At 35.0% G+C, this 23078-nt stretch overlaps 1 protein-coding gene across 1 annotated transcript in view; it reads right to left on the bottom strand.

The window, feature by feature from the left end:
- Positions 1-23078, bottom strand: part of ntn1b (netrin 1b) — a 66881-nt gene that overhangs the window by 23547 nt on the left and 20256 nt on the right. Inside the window, exons 3-5 of the mRNA XM_051106769.1 lie at positions 12171-12359; positions 4447-4596; positions 1926-1979 (exon numbers count right to left, since the gene is read on the bottom strand). Of these exons, the coding sequence (XP_050962726.1) occupies positions 1926-1979; positions 4447-4596; positions 12171-12359 (393 nt within the window). The remainder of the gene's footprint in view (positions 1-1925; positions 1980-4446; positions 4597-12170; positions 12360-23078) is intronic.

Below are 23078 nucleotides of genomic sequence, written 5' to 3' on the forward strand. Positions count from 1 at the left end.
GATATTAATTAGATTTGTTTTGGCTTGAAATGAGAGACAAACTAACACAGCTACACTGCCGTTCAAAAGTTTGGGATCGGTAGGATTTTTATGTTTTTTAAAGAATTTTCTTCTGCTCATCAAGACCGCATTTACTTGATCAAAAATACAGAAAAAAAACGTAATATTGTGAAATATGATTACAGTTTAAAATAATAGTTTTTTATTTTAATATATTTTCAAATATAATTTATATCTGTGATGCAAAGCTGAATTTTCAGCATCATTACGCAGTCTTAAGTGTCACATGATCCTTCAGAAATCATTTTTAATATGCTGATTTATTACTTTTATTATCAATGTTGGAAATAGTTGTGCTGCTTAATATTATTTTGGAAAATGTGATCTTTTTTCAGGATTATTTGATGAATAAAAAGTTAAAAAGAACAGCATTTATTCAAAATAGAAATCTTTTGTAACAATTTAAGTCTTTACTTTCACTTTTAATCAATTTAACAAATCCCTGGCGAATAAAAGTATTAATTTCTTTCAAAAAAAAAGAAAAGAAAAGAACGAATAAAAATTTACTGACAACAAACTTTTAAATTATATTTTATTTTTACTAAATTGTTACAAAAGAATTTTATTTTAAATAAATGCTGTTCTTTTGAACTTTTTATTCATTGAAGAATCTTGAAAAAAGTATAATAGGTAAAAAAAAATTAAGCAGCACAACTGGTTCTAAAACTGATAATAAATCATCATATTAGAATGATTTCTGGAGACTGGAGTACTGATGCTGAAAATTTAGCTTTGCTCACAGAAATAAATTATATTTTAAAATATATTCACACAGAAAACAGTTATTACATTATAATAATACTTCACAATATTACATTTTTTCTGGCTTTTTGATCAAATAAATGCAGCCTTGATGAGCATAAGAAACTTCTTTAAAAAAAAAAAAAATTTTACTGATCCCAAAGTGTATATATATATATATATATATATATATATATATATTTATATACTTTATATTTTTAGAATATAATTAATTAATTTTAAACGTTAACTACATATCATGTTTCCACCATTAAAAAAAAAGTTAATTATGAGAAGACTTTAAAAATGATGATGATGATGATGATGATTGATTATTATTATTATTATTATTATTATTACACAATGTAGCAAAAAATGTATTTATTATTTTTTTTTATGGCTCTTCTTTAATTTAGTGGTGCAAATTATTATTGTACTATTCATTTTCACATAGCATCAATATTTTTGTAAACATTTAGACCAGGTAAATTTTAGAACTTCTATCATTACCTATAAAACATTGGCTTAGTGCAAGTTTTTGTGCTTTTTTTAAAAAGATATTTAGCTTTTGCAAGGATAGGAACTTTCAAAAAGATTTTGTAACATTCTGTAATATTTTAGTAATTTCTGGAACATTCCAGAGCATTATGGGACATAAAAGACAAAAATCATCCAACTTCTGAAGTTTGAACGATTCACTTTTGGTGGTTAGCTCAGTATTATGCATATGCCATTTAATTTTTATGCAAAATTAAAATTAGATTAGCTTGTATAAGTTCTCAAAATATATATATTTTTTAGTTTTCATAAGCACTGTTAATGATACACAAAAAGTAATGTGATTTTTGCATTCAGCACGTCAAACTTCATAAGGAAACATTACAAAACTTTTATAAATATGTAATTTACAGTGTAATTATTATCAACATTTTGCAGTTCCTATTTTGCGGTTTGCTTAGAATGTTTGAATCAAAGTGTAAAAAAATCACAAACAATGTGTTTGGAATATCTTCCCATGTAGAGCTACACAAATGCCTTTTTACCTAAGTGAATTTGAAGTTGCAGCAAATGCTTTCCTGAAAGTATTTTTACTACACAGGTTTTATTTTCTTTCTTGAACTCACCTGTGGGCTCTTCTGAACTGCTGTAGGTGGCTGTGGGTGCAGCAGCAGGAATCTCTGCAACAAACAGTCAAGAACAGACAATCAGAACCTCATGCCTCAACTTTATTTTTAGCCACTGTTGCTTTCAATAAACACATTGTTTGAAGATAAGGTTTATAAGACATCTCAGGTTTATTAGACATATCACTGATGACGTGAAGACGTGGCGGTGTCTAGTTTTAATAGGTTTCCTGTCTAAAGCCCCTTTATCCTTCTTTTAAGCACTCTGCTGTCAGATATACGCAGATAGGAGATCGAGGCTTGTTAAAATGTGCAGTTGGCAAAAAGTGTGATGTCGCAAAAATTTAATATCAGACTATTAAAACAAAAGCAAGTTGTATCACAAAATATATGAGAAGCCAAATATTTTCCACTCAATTGCCGGGGCTCCCTCCTTCTCTCCAGGTTTAACAGCACATTTGTTACCTACCCGGAGAAATGAGGGGAAATCTAGTTTCTCGGGGACCGGGGGTTTCATTTGTCTACGCGAATCCTTGCCAAGCCAATCTGAATGGCTTCGTGTCTACAGTTGCTTTTGTCAGCACGCCAGATAAATCTTTATTTCAATGTCATCAGTTAGTGCATAATAGAAGTGGTTCACATTAATAGGCGCGTATTGTATTGCGCTCCCAGCGAGTATCTTATCGAGAAATGCCAGCTGCTGTGTGGGCCTGTCCTTAATCGCCACAGAGACCGTCTGCTGCCTTGTTGATACTGCCAATAAACATATCACCCATCATGCCCCTGGAGCAGACCGTGAGATTTATGAGTTGAAAGGCCGTCATCGAGGTGCAGGGCAGACTAGGTCATGTCAGCCAGGGCTTTATGGTCTGTTTGACTTAGCGGAGGGCAATCAGCAAATGTCCATCCAAGGAAATAATGGAACGGGGGACCGATACGGAAATTAAATGGGCCGGGGCCATGAAATCATGAATAATAATAGGTGTTTATGCAGAATTTCTCTGGAGTGTTATTACTGATGTCTCTGTGGGTGGTAATGGGACAACAAGTCATGTTGGACCACCTCATTTAGTCCGAGAATCATTTTTGAATAATAGATTATTACTTGTGCTTTTATAACAACCATTTTGTATCATTGCGTTATTTATTTATAAGGTCACCCTCATTTTTCAAGAGGTAGAAGAGACGCAAACAAATTGGAAGTAATTCAATGTGCTTCAGCACTGTTTTTCCACTAATTTATTTGTAAATGGCTTCATATTTAGTTATGGTTGTGTTTTTTATTATTATTTTTTATGTTATTGACAATTATTGTCCAGTTGCATAGTAGGATGCAAATGATAGTACAAATGATTCTAAGGAACCACAACCAAAAGATTTAAAGCTATTTTTTATAGCTTTAATTTACTTAGATTTACTTTGATTAAGATTATTTTAGTTATGCTACCTGAATTAGGATATAAAATCTTAACTTGCCTGTAATTGTAACTTTATTATCAAACAATTTTCTGTAAAACAGTGTCTTTGGCAATATTTCTGTTACAATGACTAGTGTATATTAATGCAGACTTTCTTATTGCTTGTTGATTTTAATTTAACATGCACAACAGTTCAAAAAGTTTGGGGTTGGTAATATTTGTAATTAGTTTTCGTTTTTTAGTTTTTAAAAGAAATCTCTTATGATACTCAGGTTGCATTTATTTGATCAGAAATACAGTAAAAACAGTAAAATATGATAAAATGTGACCCTGGACCACAAAACCAGTCATAAGGGTCATGAGATCTGATGATAAATCTGTGGGTGCAAAAAAATTCTAAATATAGAGAAAATCACCTTTAAAGTTGTAGAAATAAAGTTCTTAGCAATGCATATTACTAATAAAAAAATTAAGTTTTGATATATTTACGCTAGGAAATGTACAAAATATCTTAATGGAACATTATTGTTAGGTTACTTAATATCCTAATGATTTTTGGCATAAAAGAAAAATTGATAATTTTGACCCATACAATGTATTTTTGGCTATTGCCAAATATACAAATATACCCGTGCTACCTATGACTGGTTTTGTGGTCCAGGGTCACAAATATTATTAAAAACAACTACTATTTGAATATATTTTAAAGTGTAATTTATTCCTGTGATGAAAAGCTGACTTTTCAGCATCATTACTCCAGTCTTCAGTGTCACATGATTTTAGAAACCATTCTAATAATTAATCATACTTTATGTTTTTGTGGAATGCATGATCATTTTTTCAGGATTCCTTAATAAATAGAATGTTCAAAGGAACAACATGGAAATATGTATCATTTGTAACATAAATGTCTTTAGTGTCACTTTTGATTAATGTAATGCATCCTTGCTGAATAAAAGTATTGATTTCTTTAAAAAAAAATCTTACTGACCCCAAACTATTGAACAGAAGTGTAATTAACTTGCTCATTTTCAACACTAAGATTTAATACACAATCCTTCATTAAGACAGAGAATGAGAAAATGAAGCCAGATGAATCTTACTGATACAGGGGGCGATAGGTGATCTGCTTTGCTGGTATCCTTTAGCGCAGCGGTTGCAGGTGATCCCAGTCACACCATCTTTACATGGGCACTGTCCGGTCGTCTGGTTACAGGTCTTACCAGCTGCACCAACCGGATGACAATCACAAGCTGAAGAGAAAACACAAAACCAGCGGTTACTGCTGCTGTAGGCCTACTGTAATGACAAGATCTAGTGATTCATATTTGCCTGATGATGTAAAAATGCTGTAGTGTGGCTCTACATACATATACTGCAAGTCATCATATATTTTTAATTATTTTAACCTTAACTTGCAGCTGACCAAGTATATTGGATGTTGATTCAGTTACTGCTCTGTTGAAATCAGTTTAGTGAAAAAAACGATTACTCGGCTACCAGCATTCGTTTGAGAATCAGACTACCCAACTTGCGCTGTAAAAAGAATCGGTTCATAAGAGTCATTCGGTCGTAAATGAGCTGTTTATTTTGATTCAATAAAAATATTAATTCTATAATCAAATGACTCTGTTCGTGGTGTTTGTTGTTGATTCTGTAAAAAGAATTGGCTCATACAAGTCATTTGTATGAGGCTGGACTGTTTCCGTGTAATGTTTTGAGTATTTTTTTTTTTTTTGGTGAATATGACTATGGTCAATAGTTCACTGTCATTGTTACATCGGATTCAATACAGTCTACAAACTGGTAAAATATAATTTCTTTTGCTGTGAAGATTCAGATTTCACGGCAGGGGAGCGCCAGGTTATGCCCCTTTAAGTGATATCAAGTCTGGAACTTTGCCGTATCACAAACTAGAACCTTCTGTTTGAAATTAGCTTGTGGAGTTTTAAGAAAAGTTATTGCCCACACCTGTGTGCGCGAGCGCTCGCACACTGTGTCTGGATCCTGTCCAGACTAGTCCCATATGACTGTGTATGAGGATATGGTGGATACCCACTGTGTGCAAGCTACAGGTACCTGGCGTGTGTCTCTCTGCGTTAATACTTCTCGCAATCTGACGTAGCGCTGTCACATGCGGAGGCCACGCACCGTCTGATCAAGTTTCCAACGTAGAGACTTTTGGCAAAGCATACCCCTAGCGAAAAAGGCTGAATAATGTTTCCATTAATGATGGAACGGCGTGTACTTCAAAGGTGCTCTGGCTAAAGCTGTTAGTCGGGACGATCACACGTTAAAATGTGAGAATTTCTTTGTGCGCTCGCGCTGCCAAACGTTTACCATAAAGCTGCTTGTTTGAAGTCTCGACTCAACTCTTCCCTTCAGCCGTTTTTTATGTAGCCAGATATTCATTTGGAAATTATATGAAGTGGTCTAGCCGTAGCGAGAGCTCAAAGCTTTTGGGACTTAAAAAAAGTTGATGAATATTAGAAGTCACTTCTTGAATTAGTAACAAAGGCAATTGTTCGTCTCAGTCAGATTTATGTCTGCCCAGGAGAAGCTGTACACAGTCATAATAGTGCCAGAACAGAAATGGTTGCTCTGAAGAGACGAGTCACTGCGCCGTTAATCATTTGCCATTTTTCTTTTCTCTCTGTGAGTTTTATGCAGCCTCATAAGTATCTGATTAAGAACTCTCTAAATACTGTAGTCATCAAATTTTCAAGTGTATCACACAAATGGCTGGCTGTCTGTCTGTCGGCTGTTCTATATTTATCTAGCTGTCTGTCTATCTGTCTGTTTGTCTATCTATTGTTGTCTATCTGTCACTCTATCTATCTGTCTGTCTGTCCTGTCTGTCCTATCCATCTATTTGTCTGTCCATCCATCCATCTGTTTGTTTGTCAATCCATCCATACATCTGTCCATCCATCTATCTGTCTGTTTGTCTGTCTGTCCGTCTGTCCATCCGTCTGTCCATCCATCCATCCGCCCATCCGTCCATCTATCCATCCATCCATCCATCCACCATCTATTCACCCATCTATCCATCTGTCCAGTCTATCCTCTCCATCTATCGTCTGTCTGTCCATCTGTCTTTCTATCTGTCTGTCTGTTCGTCCATCCATCCATCTATCTATCTGTCTGTCATTCTAGCTACCGTCCATCCATCCATCCATCCATCCATCCATCCATCCGTCCATCCATCTATCCATCTGTTTGTCTTTCCATCTGTCCTGTCTGTCCTATCCATCTATCTATCCATCCATCCATCCATGCATCTATCTATCTGTCTGTCTGTATGTCTCTCCATCTGCACCATTAGTCCCCTATCCTATCTATCTATCTATCTATCTATCTATCTATCTGTTATCCATCTGTCATTCTATATGTTTGTCCATCTGTCTGTCCATCTATTTATCCGTCTGTCCGTCTGTCTCATCCATTCCCATCCATCTATTCGTCTGTCTGTCCGTCCATTCCCCCATCCATCCATCTATCCATCCATCCATCCATCCATCCATCCGTCTGTCTCTTTGTCTGTCCGTCTGTCCAATCTATCCTATTCATCTGTCTGACTGTCTACCTGTCTTACTATCTGTCTGTCTGTCTGTCTGTCTCTGTCCATCCATCCATCCATCCATCCATCTATCTGTCTGTCATTCTAGCTACCCGTCCATCCATCCATCCATCCATCTGTCTGTTTGTCCATACATCTATCTATCTATCTATCTATCTATCTATGTGTTATCCATCTGTCATTCTGTCTGTCTGTCCATCTGTCCCGTCCATCCCATCCATCTATTCATCTGTCCGTCCGTCCATCCATCCATCCATCCATCCATCCTTCTGTTTGTCCATCCATCCATCCATCTATCCATCTGTCCATCCATCTATTTATTTGTCTGTCCGTCTGTCCCATCCATCCATACATTTATCTGTCAGTCTGTCTGTCTGTCCGTCCGTCCATCTGTCCATCCATCCATCCATCTGTCTTTGTCTGTCCGTCTGTCCAATCTATCCTATCTACAGAACAATTATAGAAATCATCCTTTGAGCACAGAAAACTTTTTTAATAACAGTGTTTGAGCACTTTCAGTTGGATTTGTTTCACTATTCCCCATCACTGATGATGTAGCTGATGTTAATAAATGCTACACAAAGTGGTGGGATGCTTTGAATTTCAATGCCCACTTAACATTCGGTAAAAAGCAGCTACAGTTCTGCACTTAAGCCACCCACCAACCAGCCCACCGCCTGCTGAATTACGACACCACTCTTACGCCTTCACAGACGACCCTACAACTCTATAGCACATAATCTAAACCAGAGCTACAAATAATTCAGAAGTAGTAAGAAGAGATGCTGGGGAAATGAGCGTGGAGCAATGCGGCATGGACTGTAAGTTCTCATGGCTGTTGAAAACCCCTCTCCATGTTTAAAGGAACAGTTCACCCGAAAATGTAAATTCTGTCATCATTTGTTCACACTTATGTCGTTCCAAATATGACTTTTTCTTCAGTGGAGCGCTAGAGGAAAAAGTTTTACTTTTTTTTTTTTTCCAAGCCACACATTTCCATCCAATTACAGTGATTGAGGACTTGCCTTTTAAGCTTAAAAAATGATGCAAAAGCACAATAATAGCAGTCCAAATGACTTGTTCAACATATTCTACATATGCAGTCATAACTATTCACTAATTGCCCTGCAGAGGGCAGTTAATCGCAGTGAGTCAGTGAAACTGAGAAAGGAATTAGCCTGATTTGTGAACTACTCATTTAAACCTGTTTTGTGAACTGAATCAAGTGATTCATTGAAAAGATCAGACTCAAAAGAACTTTTTGTTTATATATTTTAAATTACAGCCTTTGCAATTTGATAATCACACTAAAGCGAATTCAGTTTTATTTTAATTAATCAAACAATGATATGGGGGTGAGCAAGTAATACGATTTTTTATTTTTGGACAAGCTATTCCTAACCGCAAAGGTGAGAGAAAGAAATAGCATAGTTCTTGTGGGTGACATGATGTTTACACTGTACTCAATGAGGGATGAAGTTGTTAATCTATGATATAAAATATGAGGTCTTCCAAACTGCCACTGACAATGGATCTGGTTCTGGGTCCAATTTGTCTTGGTAGGTGCTCTGCTCCCTTATTTACAAGCGATATTCCTTTCTTTTCCAAACGACCCCCTATAGAATTTTCGTAAGCGCTGAACACTGCTGGCACGAACTTGCGTTTCCTGTCCAAAACAAGCACAATGAGATGGTTGGCTGACATGAACAATAAATATGGCAGTGCGCTAGGTGACGTCACAGTGTTAAGGAGTTTGTCACCTGAGACGAGTGAAGCAATCAGCTTGACAATGGTGACTGGAACTCCTCAGCATTTCCCGAACGAGCTTTGACTTTACTGGTCATATACAGTATGTTAAGGTCATTACAAGAGGCTACTTTTGTAAAACTAGCATGTCTGTATCCCTCGCGTCTGGCCTCTGAACATCCCATATATAGCCTGAGTAAATGTTTTGGCTGGCAGAGGAAAGCTGTTGAAAACCATTTATAACCTCCCCTGAATCAGATGCATTCCTCATGTGATAATACACAGCAATGTCAATGAAACTTGGGCAGTGTTTGCCATCCATCACATCTGCGCTTTGGAACATGACAGTCCGCAAAAAATTAAGCTGCCCCAGTGATTGGGTTAGCGGCCTTTCATATCAATTACACTGCGGTTTGTTGAAGCTTTCAGTCCGTCAAAACTCTGGGTCTGCGAGAGTCAGATGAGAATACAAGTTATCTTGGCTGGGAGGTGGAAAATATGCAATGGCGCAGAATGTTTTGTGAGTGAATGGACTATGGGAACACGAGGGAATGACATTGTGAAACCGACAGTGGATAAAATCCATGCATTTTAAACTTTGCAGCAATCACAGTATGTCTGATTTCAGATGGCTGCGAAAGACATACTGTAACCAGATTTCATGTTTTATAAGAAAGTAGATTTTATGCATTTACTTGCACTTGTTTCTACTCTATGCCCATCTTTAAGAAATATTTCTCGCTTCATATCCACAATCAGGCTTCATCACAAAACATAGTGAGGTGCAAGTTGGATAAGTGGAATATAATTTGGAATATTCTACTAGTGAAGTACACGGGAGATTTAACTTATAATCGATTTAAAAAGATTTTGCAACAATATCAGTAGCAATAGTGTTTCTATAACGTGATTAATATATATATATATATATATGTAATGCAGTTATATACAGACCTGTACGTCATCTTACATTTAATACAGTTGACTGTTGACTGGTATGATGCAGGGCATAAAACTTCATAAATGCAGTCATGCCCTAAAATTCAAGATATTGGGGCAAAAATGCTCCTGTATGAGTTTTTGTCTCATATTTATATCATATGATAAGCAATATCTCTCGAGCAGTGAGAGCAGTATCACATGAGTGCTGTTTGTTCCAAATATAACGAGTGCAAATGTGATTTTATACAACAGTAAATAAGAAGTTAATATTGTGTTTTTTTTAAACACAATATTGTTTGTTTTTGCTCAACAAAAATAGTACCTATAAAGCCAGAGCCGAACTGTTTTGCATCTATGAGCAACACAGTGGTGTTTAGTTTCTGAATGAATCCGCGTTTTGAATAAATTGTGTGAATCAATGACTCAAAGGCCCATTCATACCGTTTACTGAATTCCTGAATGAATCAGCCTTTTGAACAAATCGAATGCATGAATATAGACATAAAGAAATTTACCACCGCCTGCTGGCAGTTTTATTTCCTTATTAATCGACTGACAGCCCTAATAAATACCCCTTTTTTTTTGCCATGGAATAAAAATAAAAAGGTAATTACAACATTTTTATCTCATATTTCTGACTTTTTTATTTATATCTCAGATATATAATTCAGACTTTTCTTTTCAGAATGGTGAGTTTATATTGCAATTCTGAGTTTATATCTCATAATTTGGAATTTTTCCCACAAAAGAGTGCGTTCTAGCTCTTAATTCTCAGTGTATCGAACAAAATAAAAACTGAGCAATTCTGAGTTTATATCTCACAAGCCTGACTTTTTTGCAATTGCAAGATACTGTATTAACTCTGAATTGAAAGAAAAAAGTCAGAATTGTGAGATAAAAAGCAATTACCTTTTTCACATCACCTGCTGTCAGAGAGTGAATTTGCCTCTCATTCAGCCCGTCTGCTGTTTATGTTTCGTTTAAATATGTTTTATGCAACCCAAGCTCATAAAAATACATGCCTCTATATACATTTCTGCAACACTGTAAATACCTTACTGCAGGTTTTGTGGAAGTTTCAAAGTGCAATGTCCAGAGAGTGGCCCTAAAACACGTTCAATATGTGAACGTGCCACATTTTTATTACGTTGGTACAAACACGTATTGCTGCATTTTTGTTATGCTGCTTGAGGTACGTATGGCAGCTGTTCAGATTTCAAATATCCAGGGAGTGTCGCTAAATGTTAATGATCTGTCATGTTGGAAATATCCACTACACCAAACTTAACCTTAAACCTACCCGATAGTGTTAACAAATGCAAAAGTGAAATAAAAATGTATTTGTTGATTCAGCCATGCTATTTTAACATCGTTATGCATATTTGAGCTGTATTGTCAAATCTACTGAATTTGAAAAATCACGCAGGGTGTCAAAATTGTTTTGAAGTCATAACATAATATTCAGCAAGTAATTGTGTGAAAATTAGGCTTTATTAATCAAAACTGTGTACCTGTAAATCATATTTTGTGTGAAAAGGAATAAAAGTTGTCTGAGTTTTACTGCCTCTAGTGTTAATTTTAAATGGAAACTGCAGTGATTCGTACATATCGGTTTATTTTATTTTATGTTTTTTCAGAAATGTATATAGAGGCATGTATTTCCAATTATTAAAATGCAGTGGTTCTGCAACTGTTTAATCCAGTCTGATAAAGGCACAGTCAGGGAAACCCCATGATAAAGCACTACATTATAGGATTGCTTTGTTTACCATGAATATGCAGTGCTGCCTTAGAATTTGGCCAAAATACAACATAATCACACTGCCTTCCTTTTAAAACAGCCTTTACATGGGGAGTATGCCAATGGTGCTGTAAAATGCTGTCTACATAGGCAACTCACTAAGTTTTTGAGCAGAACTTTACAGACCATCTGACCTTTAAGTGTGAACGTGAGGTGTCTCAGGTCTAGAACATATGTATAGTCTCTGGTGCCTTTACATTTATTTTTCTTTCACGGGTGAGTGAATAATTGGCTTGTTTCACTATTATTGTTAATATTCTCTGTTGTCCCAAATTCCATGGCAGTTCTTCTTGTCTACTTGGCCTGTATTCATTTTCCAGGGAAACCCTTTTGTACAAATACTGTCTTATTCTAATCTCTTTCAGCTCAAACTCATTAGATTTCTCTAAATCAAGCAATTTAAAAAGCATTTAATATAAAGGAACCTGGGACATATTTCAAAGTATTTTGTGGATTTGAAAAAGGACATTTCAAATCCAAACCCAAATTTAGCATTTCATTAGATGTAGTTATGTAGTTGATCCTCACAATGATTTATAGTCATGACTGATTACATCAGTTACTATTTTTTAAATTACATAATTTCTTAATTTCTTCAGTTCTAAGTGACACTACTTGCATATCTGCAGCACTGTTCTCTTTTAAGTTATTTTAGGCTAGTTGGGACACCATTTTGGGCAATATTATTGATCTAACAGGTATTTTTATCTGCAGTAGGTGAAGCAATTGACATTTTTCCAATGTATTTGGTTGCTTACCTTTGCAGGCGCGTCTGTGTGAGATGGCCTTGGTCATGTCTCTGTAGTAGCCCTCTTTACAGTAGTGGCAGTGGCGTCCGGCTGTGTTGTGTCTGCAGTTGAGACAGACTCCTCCACTCCTGCGGCCCGATAGCTTATACAGCTCCATGTTGAAGCGGCAGCGGCGGGCGTGTAAGTTACAGTGACAGGCTTTCAGAGAGATGGACGTTGGGAAAACAAAATGAAAGAGACCAGTTTAGTACCAGCAACTGAATTCTCAGAAATACATAATCATGTCTGTCTGTTTTTAAAAATACACTCTATCCAGTGAAACAGTCGTCTTGTCTGAGAAATATACATCCCATTCACTGCAGAGGATCCATTGGTGAGCAAGTGATGTAATGCTAAATTGCTCCAAATCTGTTCCTATGAAGAAACAAACTAATCTACATCTTGAATGGCCAGTTTTGATTTTTGGGTGAACTATTCCTTTCATTCACAGGAAATTGCCCTAGTAAAAGGCAAATGACTGCGAGATCACATTCCCACATTTTTACAAATGCTTATCTGTAAAACACCCATGACGCACATATTCACCCTCACAGAGTATCATATATTTTAGTGAACAACCATTGAATTGCTTTATTGCCGTAGTATTCTTCGGGGCATGCCGCTCCTGGCAGTGTAAAATTTAAATCTGATGTGATGTGAAATCATTGAGGTGGTGTTTTCTGTCCCCTGGTGATCATAGAAGACCCTTAACACAGTGGGAGAGAGGAGAGGCCAGAGTCATTGAGATGTTTGACTAGTATCCTGAGAGAGCTTTATTATTTTAATGACATCACTGGATCTCTGAGCTTCCAACCATTTACAGCATTTCATTAACAGACAACGGCTTCATAAAACACCCGGCTCCAGATCCTGTGCTCACACACACCTGCTCGTGACTGTGACCTCTGACCTCTCCTGACCACTGGAGTTCAGGCTTCTATTGCTCTCTAGTTCGTTCTATCGTTCTATCTAGCGTTCTGTTGTTCTATCATTCTGACATTCTATCATCCTATTATCTATCTATCTATCTATCTATCTATCTATCTATCTATCTATCTATCTATCTATCTATCGTTCTGTTCTTTCATTCTGTCATTCAATCAATCAATCAGTCTATCTATCTATCATCTATCTATCTATCTATCTATCTATCTATCTATCATTCATTTGTTCATTCTGTTCTTTCGTTCTGTCTCTATTGTTCTATCATTCTATCATTCTGACATTCTATCATCCTATTTTCTATCTCAATCATTTTGACATTCTATCATTCTGTCATTCAATTTTCTATCGTTCTATCTATTGTTCTATTTATTGTTCTATTGTTCTTTCGTTCTGTCATTCAATCAATCAATCAATCAGTCATCTATCTATCTATCTATCTATCTATCTATCTCTATCTATCTATCGTTCATTTGTTCATTCTGTTCTTTCGTTCTGTCATTCAATCAATCAATCAATCAGTCTATCTATCATGTATCTATCATCTATCTATCTATCTATCTATCTATCTATCTATCTATCTATCAATCAATCTATCTATCTATCTATCTATCTATCTATCTATCATCTATTGTTCTATTGTTCTGTCTATCTATTGTTCTATCTATCGTTCTGTTGTTCTATCATTCTGACATTCTCTATCTATCTATCTATCTATCTATCTATCTATCTATCTATCTATCTATCTACCTATCTATCATCTATTGTTCTATTGTTCTGTCTATCTATCGTTCTGTTGTTCTATCATTCTGACATTCTATCTATCTATCTATCTATCTATCTATCTATCTATCTATCTATCTATCTATCTATCTATCTGTCTATCTATTGATCTATCTATCATCTATCGTTCTATCTATCGTTCTATTGTTCTATCTATCTATCTATCTATCTGTCTATCGTTCTATCATTTTATCTATAGCTGTATGTACCTATCTATCTATCTATTGTTATATCACTCTCCTATTCCATCCATCTATCTGTGTATTTATTTATCTATCCATATTGTTCGGTTTGTTGTTTGACAAATTGATCGTTCAATCTAACTACGGAAAATCTATCCCTGATATACAACCATAAAATATCCATAACAACCTGTAATAACCATAAAAGAGAACAAACCACAAAAGAGAATCAATATTCCTACTGCAGACCTGCTCACACCCGCTGAGGAGTCTAGATGTTAGTGACTAAATAGGGACATGCACTGTCACCCACACATACACAGGAAGCAAGTGTTAAGCAGCTGTCATGTTTTATCCCACCGACACCTAGAACACTTCAACCACTCAGCACAGTGATAACACACAATAACAGGCTTTGACTGTCTCTCCCTCTCAACGTTCCCTCTTTCACACACTATCTTCCATAATACTTCTGATAGCAACACAATTTTCATTTTTAAGAGGCAACAATGTGTTCATACTTAGTCAAATCAGCTTTGAATTGAGGCCTAGAAGTTTAAGCAATAAAGTGGACAAGTAGTTATGTTCTGTGACTTTTTCAGCTGAAAAACACACAACTAATATTGTACAAGATTGAAATGAATTGCTGTCCTTGCACCAGCTCCAGGCCACTTTCTCCTTATTTTCCCCCGTCCTCTGAAAAGAATGAGCATGTTTTTCCATTATATTATCCTAATTCATTATGATTTTATTTGCGCCGCAATTCTGTCCTCTCACTCAGCAGCTCCATATTTGTGTAATGTTTGTCCAAACATTGCATGCACATTAAATCTTTTACATGCCTTTGCTTTTGCTCTGCTCTTTTCTGATAGTATCACAATATCATTACACATCTCAGTTAATCAGTTTTTGGTGGAGATGATTTATTATTGCTTGCCTAAACTAGTTGGAAATGAAAAAAGTCTGCTAAATTTGTCATTCATCCAGGTCATTGTGGAAGGCACACCAAGCTACTTTTTGCACGTGAAAGACATGCAGCCAAGCATGGCTCTATTATTTACAACAGAAACCAGCTCCTCTCACTACGGAAGCCTTGCAGGGTTTTTGGGTGAGTGACTGGTAATCCTCAGAGAACTGAAAATCTGAAGCAAGAGGTGTAGAAATGGGGCAAATTATCAGGCTAAACCGAGATGGTATAAACATGGTTAAATGAACTGAATCCTGCCATTAACGTCAACACTGAGTACTTCCAAATGGTGCATGTGGACCAAAGAGAGCGGATAAATCTGTACAGCAACAAAAAAAAAAAAAAAGGGCCTATCTGGGTTTCCACATAGTTTTAAAGGGTGACATTCACTTTTACATGGTGATTGCATATAAATTTGACAAAAATCCATTTTCTTATTTTTTTTTTTAATCTCCAAAAAACCTAAACAGTCTCAATTATCAAGCCGTTTTGATTTTCTGAGCAGTATGACATCATATTGCTCAGGCTCCGCCCACGACAGCCGTCAGCAATGCAGGTGTTTTATAGTTGGATGTAAAAGTGAACATAAGAGTCTTCCGACATCAGAGCCACTGAGGACACAGTGGATCCATTTTTTGATAGTAACGTAATACACAAAAAACGGAAGAAAGGGGAAGGGGTGAGCAAAGCTCATTATCATTTAAAGAGCCATGCACCGAAACGGCTCACCGTGAACAGAGCTGTTTTTAACAAGATAAAGGGTGTTTTACACGACCTTTCAGGAGTTTCAACCAAAGACATTTCGTGAAGGCCCTAAAAAATCATACCAACTTGTGGAAAATGGAAAACAGTAGACAGGCTGCTTTTAGAGCTTAAACTACTGGTCATTTCCACAGCATGTTTTTTTCCATGTGATGGAAAGTAACCATGCTTCCAGGAGAGTGACTGCACAATAATAAATCATTGTTATCTATCTGCAATCCTTCTGATGGCCTTAGATAAGCTCATAGGAAAAGGAGACTCACTCATGAGTCACTTGCAATCTAAGTGAAGTGAATAATACGATCTTTGATATGATCAATTGTTACGTGAGAGTTGAGAATAAATATTTAGGTGGAAAGGAGCGGACGTACAGCATGTGCTGTGCTTCGGTCTCTTGCTTTTGTCATTCTGTCAGGAGTAATAGTCAACAGTTTTGTATGAAAACATAATTTGAGTTGCTACCAGCTATTTGAGCAGCTTTAGGGCTTTTGGGGTCAAATTAAAGTATAGCCTCTTTAGCCAAAAGAAGAAATGCATACTATATCTTACCAACTTTTTCAGTGGAGTGACAGTAGTTCATCTGTTTTTCAGTAACAAGCATGTTTTTTCCAGTGACTGGCGGTGTACTGCGATCAGTCACTACAGTATTTTTTTTTTATGTCTGAGCTGAGAATAATCAAATGCATTCACCTCAACAGTCCTCTCTCCTTTTCTCTTTTATGTACCACTGGAAAGTTTGAATCAATAGTGAATCGATTCACCTGAACAAATCTTCCTCTCATACTTTGTGCTGGACTGTCTGATTCATTTTAGTGAATCAGTTTATTCAGATGGTTCGTGCACTGAAAATCCATCAAGTAAAAAATTATTCATGATTCAGATACTATGTTTAATGTTTTGTTTACATGTAAATTAGCTTTATTCAGCTTTATTTTTGTCACCCTAATTGTCAAAACTAATGTCTAAAAATCAGCTCTTATAAAATTATGAAATACATAATTGGATTCTTATGTTCTAGAGACGTAACCTCAAAGAACGAATAAGTTAAAACCATTTAGAGTCTTTTTATATTATGTTAAAAGTACTGCATTATAGGTTCAGAGATCACAACCGAAACGCTCTATTTAAACCAGGTTTGCTTCTCCTCATTTTTTAAAACCTTTCCTCTCCCGCGTGGCCATCTGGAAAGGCCTGTGCTCGCCCGAGAGTGCTGTGATGTAATGACGGGTGAGAATTAAGGGGGCGTTTCCGTTATGGGCCCTGCTCTGTAATCGTTTGCCAGCGCCAATTAGCGGGGCAATCGGACCTCCCTGCTTTTTTGTTTGTGGAACTGCTTGCCACTGTTGCCTAGTGAAAGTGATATACAACGTCTCAACAAATACGATCAGACCAAATAAAACCACAGCGTGCGCTTAACTAGCAAAAGACAGCAAAGAGCTTATTCTCCCACTAACTGGCTGTGAAATTGCTACTGCATTCAGCGCTAATCAGCATGACACTACACATCTAAGGACAGAAGTTTTTGTGACCTTTGAAATCATTAGGTTTGTTTCTGGAATACAAAGTTAACCAGCTTGCTACTTCATTTACTGTGATGTTTAATGTGAAAACCCAATAAAACACATATATAAATACACATATATTGCGGTTTTGAAAGTAAATTTTTTTAAATAAGTATTTCTAAATCTACTTATAAAAATCTATAAAATCAATTTATGTTTTATTTATGTATATATTTACACTTTGTATTCTACATATTGTATTTATATATATATTTTTTTAACCTATTTTTTATGTTTAATGTGAAAAGGCAATAAAATAATGAATATGTGTGTGTAAGAAAAATATAAATCAATTAGAATTATAATGAATATAATTAATATGACTTAAAATTCACATATATTGTTGTCTATAAATATGATGTAATTTTTTATAATTATGTATTATTATTAACTATACAGTAACACTCAACATATATATTAACTCAACTATATATTAACACTCAACTATATATTAACACTAAGTATTAACACTATACTAACTATATATTATATATAGTTATATATATAATATATATAACTATATATATATATAGTTTTTTTAAAAATAAATTGAGATAAAGTAATGTGTACTTACACTTTATATAATATTATATTTTATATATAATATATTATATAATATATTATATATACAATTTATATAATATTAATTTTAGTTTTAATTATTTTAAATATATTTACAATTATTTACATATATTTATCTATCTATTTATCTGGGAAAAATATAAATTAAATATAATTAAAATGAATATAATTAATATGACTGTTAATACTTAGATATTGTTTTTTGTATATATAAATATGATGTAATTTTTTATACTTATGTGTATTTTTTATAATACCTATATTATGTATTAACTACATATTAACACTAAATGTGTGTGTGTATATAATTATTTAAGAAAATATTTTAAAATTTTATTAGATAACAACATTATATAGTGTAAAAAAATTCTTTCATTAATTTTATTTTTAATTATTTTAAATGTATTTACGCTTTATATTCTATATATTTTGTTGAAATTTTTCTATTTGAATTTATTTATTTATTTATTATATTATTTATATTACAATACTTTAATTCTACTCTCTCTCTCTCTCTCTCTCTTTCTTTCTATATATATATACTTCATAGTAATTGGGCCTCTTAAGGTGTTGTGAATGCAAATAAACAATGTGACTCCAAGGGACTGTAAAATTGTACAATTATCCAGTCAGTAATGTCCGGGTGTCCATTTCTTTTATGAATAAGTATCACTAGTACACTGCGCCAATGATAACAACATGTAATGGATAATAATACATAATAGCCAGAATATCTCTGGCCATTTCTCCTGTTTGGAGTGCTGGACTTGGCCCAGGTTATTCCATAAGGAATCCGGCTGGTACCGTTTCTACACTCCTCGCTCAGAGGGAAACGGTCCAACTCTTCTCAGAAACGTAGCTTGTTTCTTATGGCCTGTGTATCTTCATGTCACACTCTATTGACTCCTCGTAGAACCCCTGCGCTGTGTTATTAAACTTCCAGGAGGCTTTCTGAATCAAAATGGCAGTATGGAGTATACGAGTCCTTACAGAAAGCGCGATTCGACTGCTTGGGCGGGCGGCGCTGGAAAACATTGGCCCATAAAAATTTCCAATTAAATCACTGGCTGACACATTAGTCGTGCTAATATTTCAGGGCTTCTGAGCAATTTATGAAAATAAACAAAATAGGTGGGAATGTCGGCATGTTCTGTGAGGAGTGTGTGTTTCCTTTTGGAATATAATCATGGCAGAAATGTGCCAGGGTGAAACTCATCGCACCACGCTGGCTTATTGCATCAGCGAATCGTTGCGCGGCTTGTTAGTCATTTGATTTATCTCCTAGCTTTGCCTGTTTGTTTTCATAAACGCAACACACCCATTGAGCAATTGATGATTAATTTGCAGCATTTTAATTTTCTTTACATGCACAGTGTTAAGAGTGTGAGAGCAGCTGCAAATCCCAGGGAACAGTGAAGCTGCCAACAGAGATGTTACACTGTAACTCTGCGGCAAGAATGGCCTTAAAACTCCTCAGATGCTTTTCCAATTTGAATGAAAACATCCTGTCAAATTAAAAAACTTACATCAAGGAATATGGAATTTTGCTGGATCCATGACTGAGAGTTAATGTCCCTAATTGGACTTTTACTGGTGTTCCTGCAGCTTAACTAGTATAGTATGACTCTAGCAATGCCAAGGTCATGAGGTTGATTCCCAGGGAGTGCATGTACTGAGCAGAACTTTGCACCATTAAGAATTGAATTAAGAAGCAAAAAAAATTGTAAGATGAATGTGACTGTAATCATTCAAAATCCTTTTTAAAATGGCATTTTTAATTAGAAAAGCTAAGTTGATCAGGACAGTTTTTAAATGTTTTTTTGAAAAAAAAAAGCCTTTAAAAGAAGTTTATTAAGTTTAAAAAAAGTCTTCAAGTTTATACTGTATGCCTTACAGATTGATGTTAAATTCTTTGGAATTGCAATTCAATGAATTCTTTCTTTCCTTTCAATTTATTTAGCAAAATTAATTTTGATACTAAACAGCATGGATGCACAGTTTGAAAAAAGTATCAGTAATTTTAAACAGTTACTCATTAAGCAGATGCTTTAAACCAAAATAGAGTTTAGGAACTACACTATAATTATACAAGTCAGTTTTGCCACTGAATAAAAAAATCAAAGGTAATTGTGACTTTTTAGCTTACAATTATGACTTTTCTTCTGTGAGTTATTCAGCTAGAATTGCAAGATAGAAACTTGCAATTTTGAGGGAAAAAAAGTCAGAATTGCACTCTTGGCAGTTTATATCTCACAATTCTGACTTTAGAATTAACAATTTGGAGTTATTAAGTCAGAATTGTGAGATGTAAACTCACAATTCTGAGAAAATATCTTTTTTTCCCCTCGGAACTGGACTTTATAACACGTTTATATCTCGCAATTCTAAGAAAAAAAGTCAGGAATGCAAGATATAAACTTGCAATTGCGAGAAAAAAATTGCAATTCAAATGCAATTCTGAGGCATTTCTGACTATTTCTCTCAATGGCAAGTTTATATCGCACAATTCTGAGAAAAAAGTCAGAATTGCCTGTTTATATCTTGCGATTCTGACGTCATTTTTCAGAACTGCAAATTTGTATCTTGCGGTTTGAACTTTAGCACTCACAGTTGCGAGTTTATATCTCACAATTCTGAGATAAAAAGTCAAAATTGCTAGTTTGAGATTTGTGACAATTGTTAGAAAAAATTCTAAATTGTGAAATAAGGCACAAAAAAAATTATTTAGTGGTGGAAACTGGCTTTTATATATAATTATATATACATGCATGAGAAAACTAACTTGGGCACATTTGTTTACATTTCTGCTGTATCTATAAGTCACACATTTGGGGCATGAAATTAAAACTTTTTACAACTTGCAGTTTATTGACAAACTGACATTTTAGCACCTCGCATATTACATATTTGCGTAAAATTGCATTCATTGCCATCAGTCTGTTACATTCCATATGCAAATATAATATATATTGACATACAAATGAAATATATTGTCATATGAAGCAAAAACACATGAAATCTATAAACACATACATCTGTGTATATGTATTATATTTTTCGGCATACATGTCATGCATTTTGATTTATCCTAAACCCTGTCAATACAACATGTTGATATTAAAAATTAAACATTATTTTATTTTTTTTTTTTTTTTAAGTACAAAAGCATACATAAACTTTAAGATATTATTATTTATTTAATTTATTTCTGTATGTCTGTATTTATTTACAATATATATAAAATATACACTATTGACATATATGGTTGCTACATATAATACCATATAAAAATCACTTTATAGACATTATTAACATATGTACACATACAGATTTTACTATGGCGAGAATATACATATAAAATATATTGCGTATAGCTAACATATTTGGCAATATATGTGACCCTGGACCACATAACCAGTCATAAGGGTCAATGTTTTGAAACTGGGATTTATACATCATCTGAATAAACAAGCTTTCCATTGATGTATGGTTTATTTAGATATGACCATATTTGGCCAAGATACAACTATTTTAAAATCTGGAATCTGAGGGTGCAAAAAAATCAAAATATTGAAAAAAATGACCTTTAAAGTTGTCCAAATGAAATTCTTAGCAATGCATATTACTAATCAAAAATTATATTTTAATATATTTACAGTAGGAAATTTACAAAATATCTTTATGGATCATGATCTTTAATATCCTAGTGATTTTAGGCATAATTCTGACACAATGGCTATTGCTACAAATATACCTGTGCCACTTATGACTGGTTTTGTGGTCCAGGGTCACATAAGTCATATATTTCATTTTTATATGGTATAAAGCCAGCTACCTTTATTAAATATTACAACTTTAAGTTATTTTTCCACAAGTGCGGACACTCGTTTTATAATCACAATCTAGGTGTCCCTTCAAGTGAAACTACTTGAATTGAAATCCAAATTTTTCATTGGCAACTACAATGTGTTAGAGACTGTAATTGTAATTCTCTCTTTTTAAATTTATGCATTTGGCAAATACTTTTATTTAAAGATACATATTTTATCTGTGAATGTGCTTCCCAGGAATTGAACCAATGACTTTGGCATTTTTGGTACCATTTTATGATCCAGCATAAACATTACTGGTTTTAGACAATGGCAGCATTTACTGTAAGCTTTGCCCAATGTCCTCAGATTTCTCACAGTTGTGTAAATTTTGGTTAGTTTTCAAAGACTGTTCCACTGTCTATTTACTGTACTACCCTGGGTAAACATTCAGTAAACTTCAATAAAATATCCCATGTTGTCTCAGAGTTGAAAGCGGAAGACAAATGGAATTAGTGGAATTCTAGATTGGAGTTGAACGCAAAAGATAAAGACATTTGTTGCAGCGCTGGACACCAGACGCTCAAGAATTTGGCAGCGCTGGATAGGCTTCCCCAAGGAACATAAATCAGTTTGAAAGAGGGGGACCACAATGTGAGCGCTTCCCATCGTTTTGGCATTCCTTCTGTTTTTCGAGCCTATGTAAATCATCCTCACGACAGGCCCGGGCTGCAGATGTGTGGCCCGTCGGTTCCACCGCAGCCGGAGTCTGGGGTCCAAATCCCAAATGATCCGTAAATAGGAATCTCCCTCAGATCACTCCGTGATGCGCCATGGGACGGACGGATTGTGCTTTTCCACTGCAGGTGTCATCACTCTGGTATCATTGTCTCTCACCAGCTGAGATTTACAGCCCTTGAACGGCACTAAGAAGCCTCATTGACGCTGCCTTACTGGAATGCAGCTCCACGCTGAGGGAAGGCCTCCGTGATGAGCTTTACAAGGTGTACAGCTGACGTGGGTGATTGGAAGGCAATGCACGACTACACTCTCAGAAAAAAAAGGTACAAAGCTGTCATTGGGTGGTACTGTAAGGTACAAAAGCTAAAAGGTACATCTTTGTACCTTATTTACCCCTTTAATGGCACATATTACTACATTAAAAGTACATATTAGTACCTTTTGAAAGGGAACTGATAAAGTGACTGTTTTTTTTTTCTTAGTGGTAAGTTTCAGTGTGAATTCAGAAGGGATGCATGACATATCGGGACTATTTTTTCTATATTTGT

This window comes from Labeo rohita, chromosome 3, assembly GCF_022985175.1.
Source record: "Labeo rohita strain BAU-BD-2019 chromosome 3, IGBB_LRoh.1.0, whole genome shotgun sequence".
NCBI classification, from domain to species: Eukaryota; Metazoa; Chordata; class Actinopteri; order Cypriniformes; family Cyprinidae; genus Labeo; species Labeo rohita.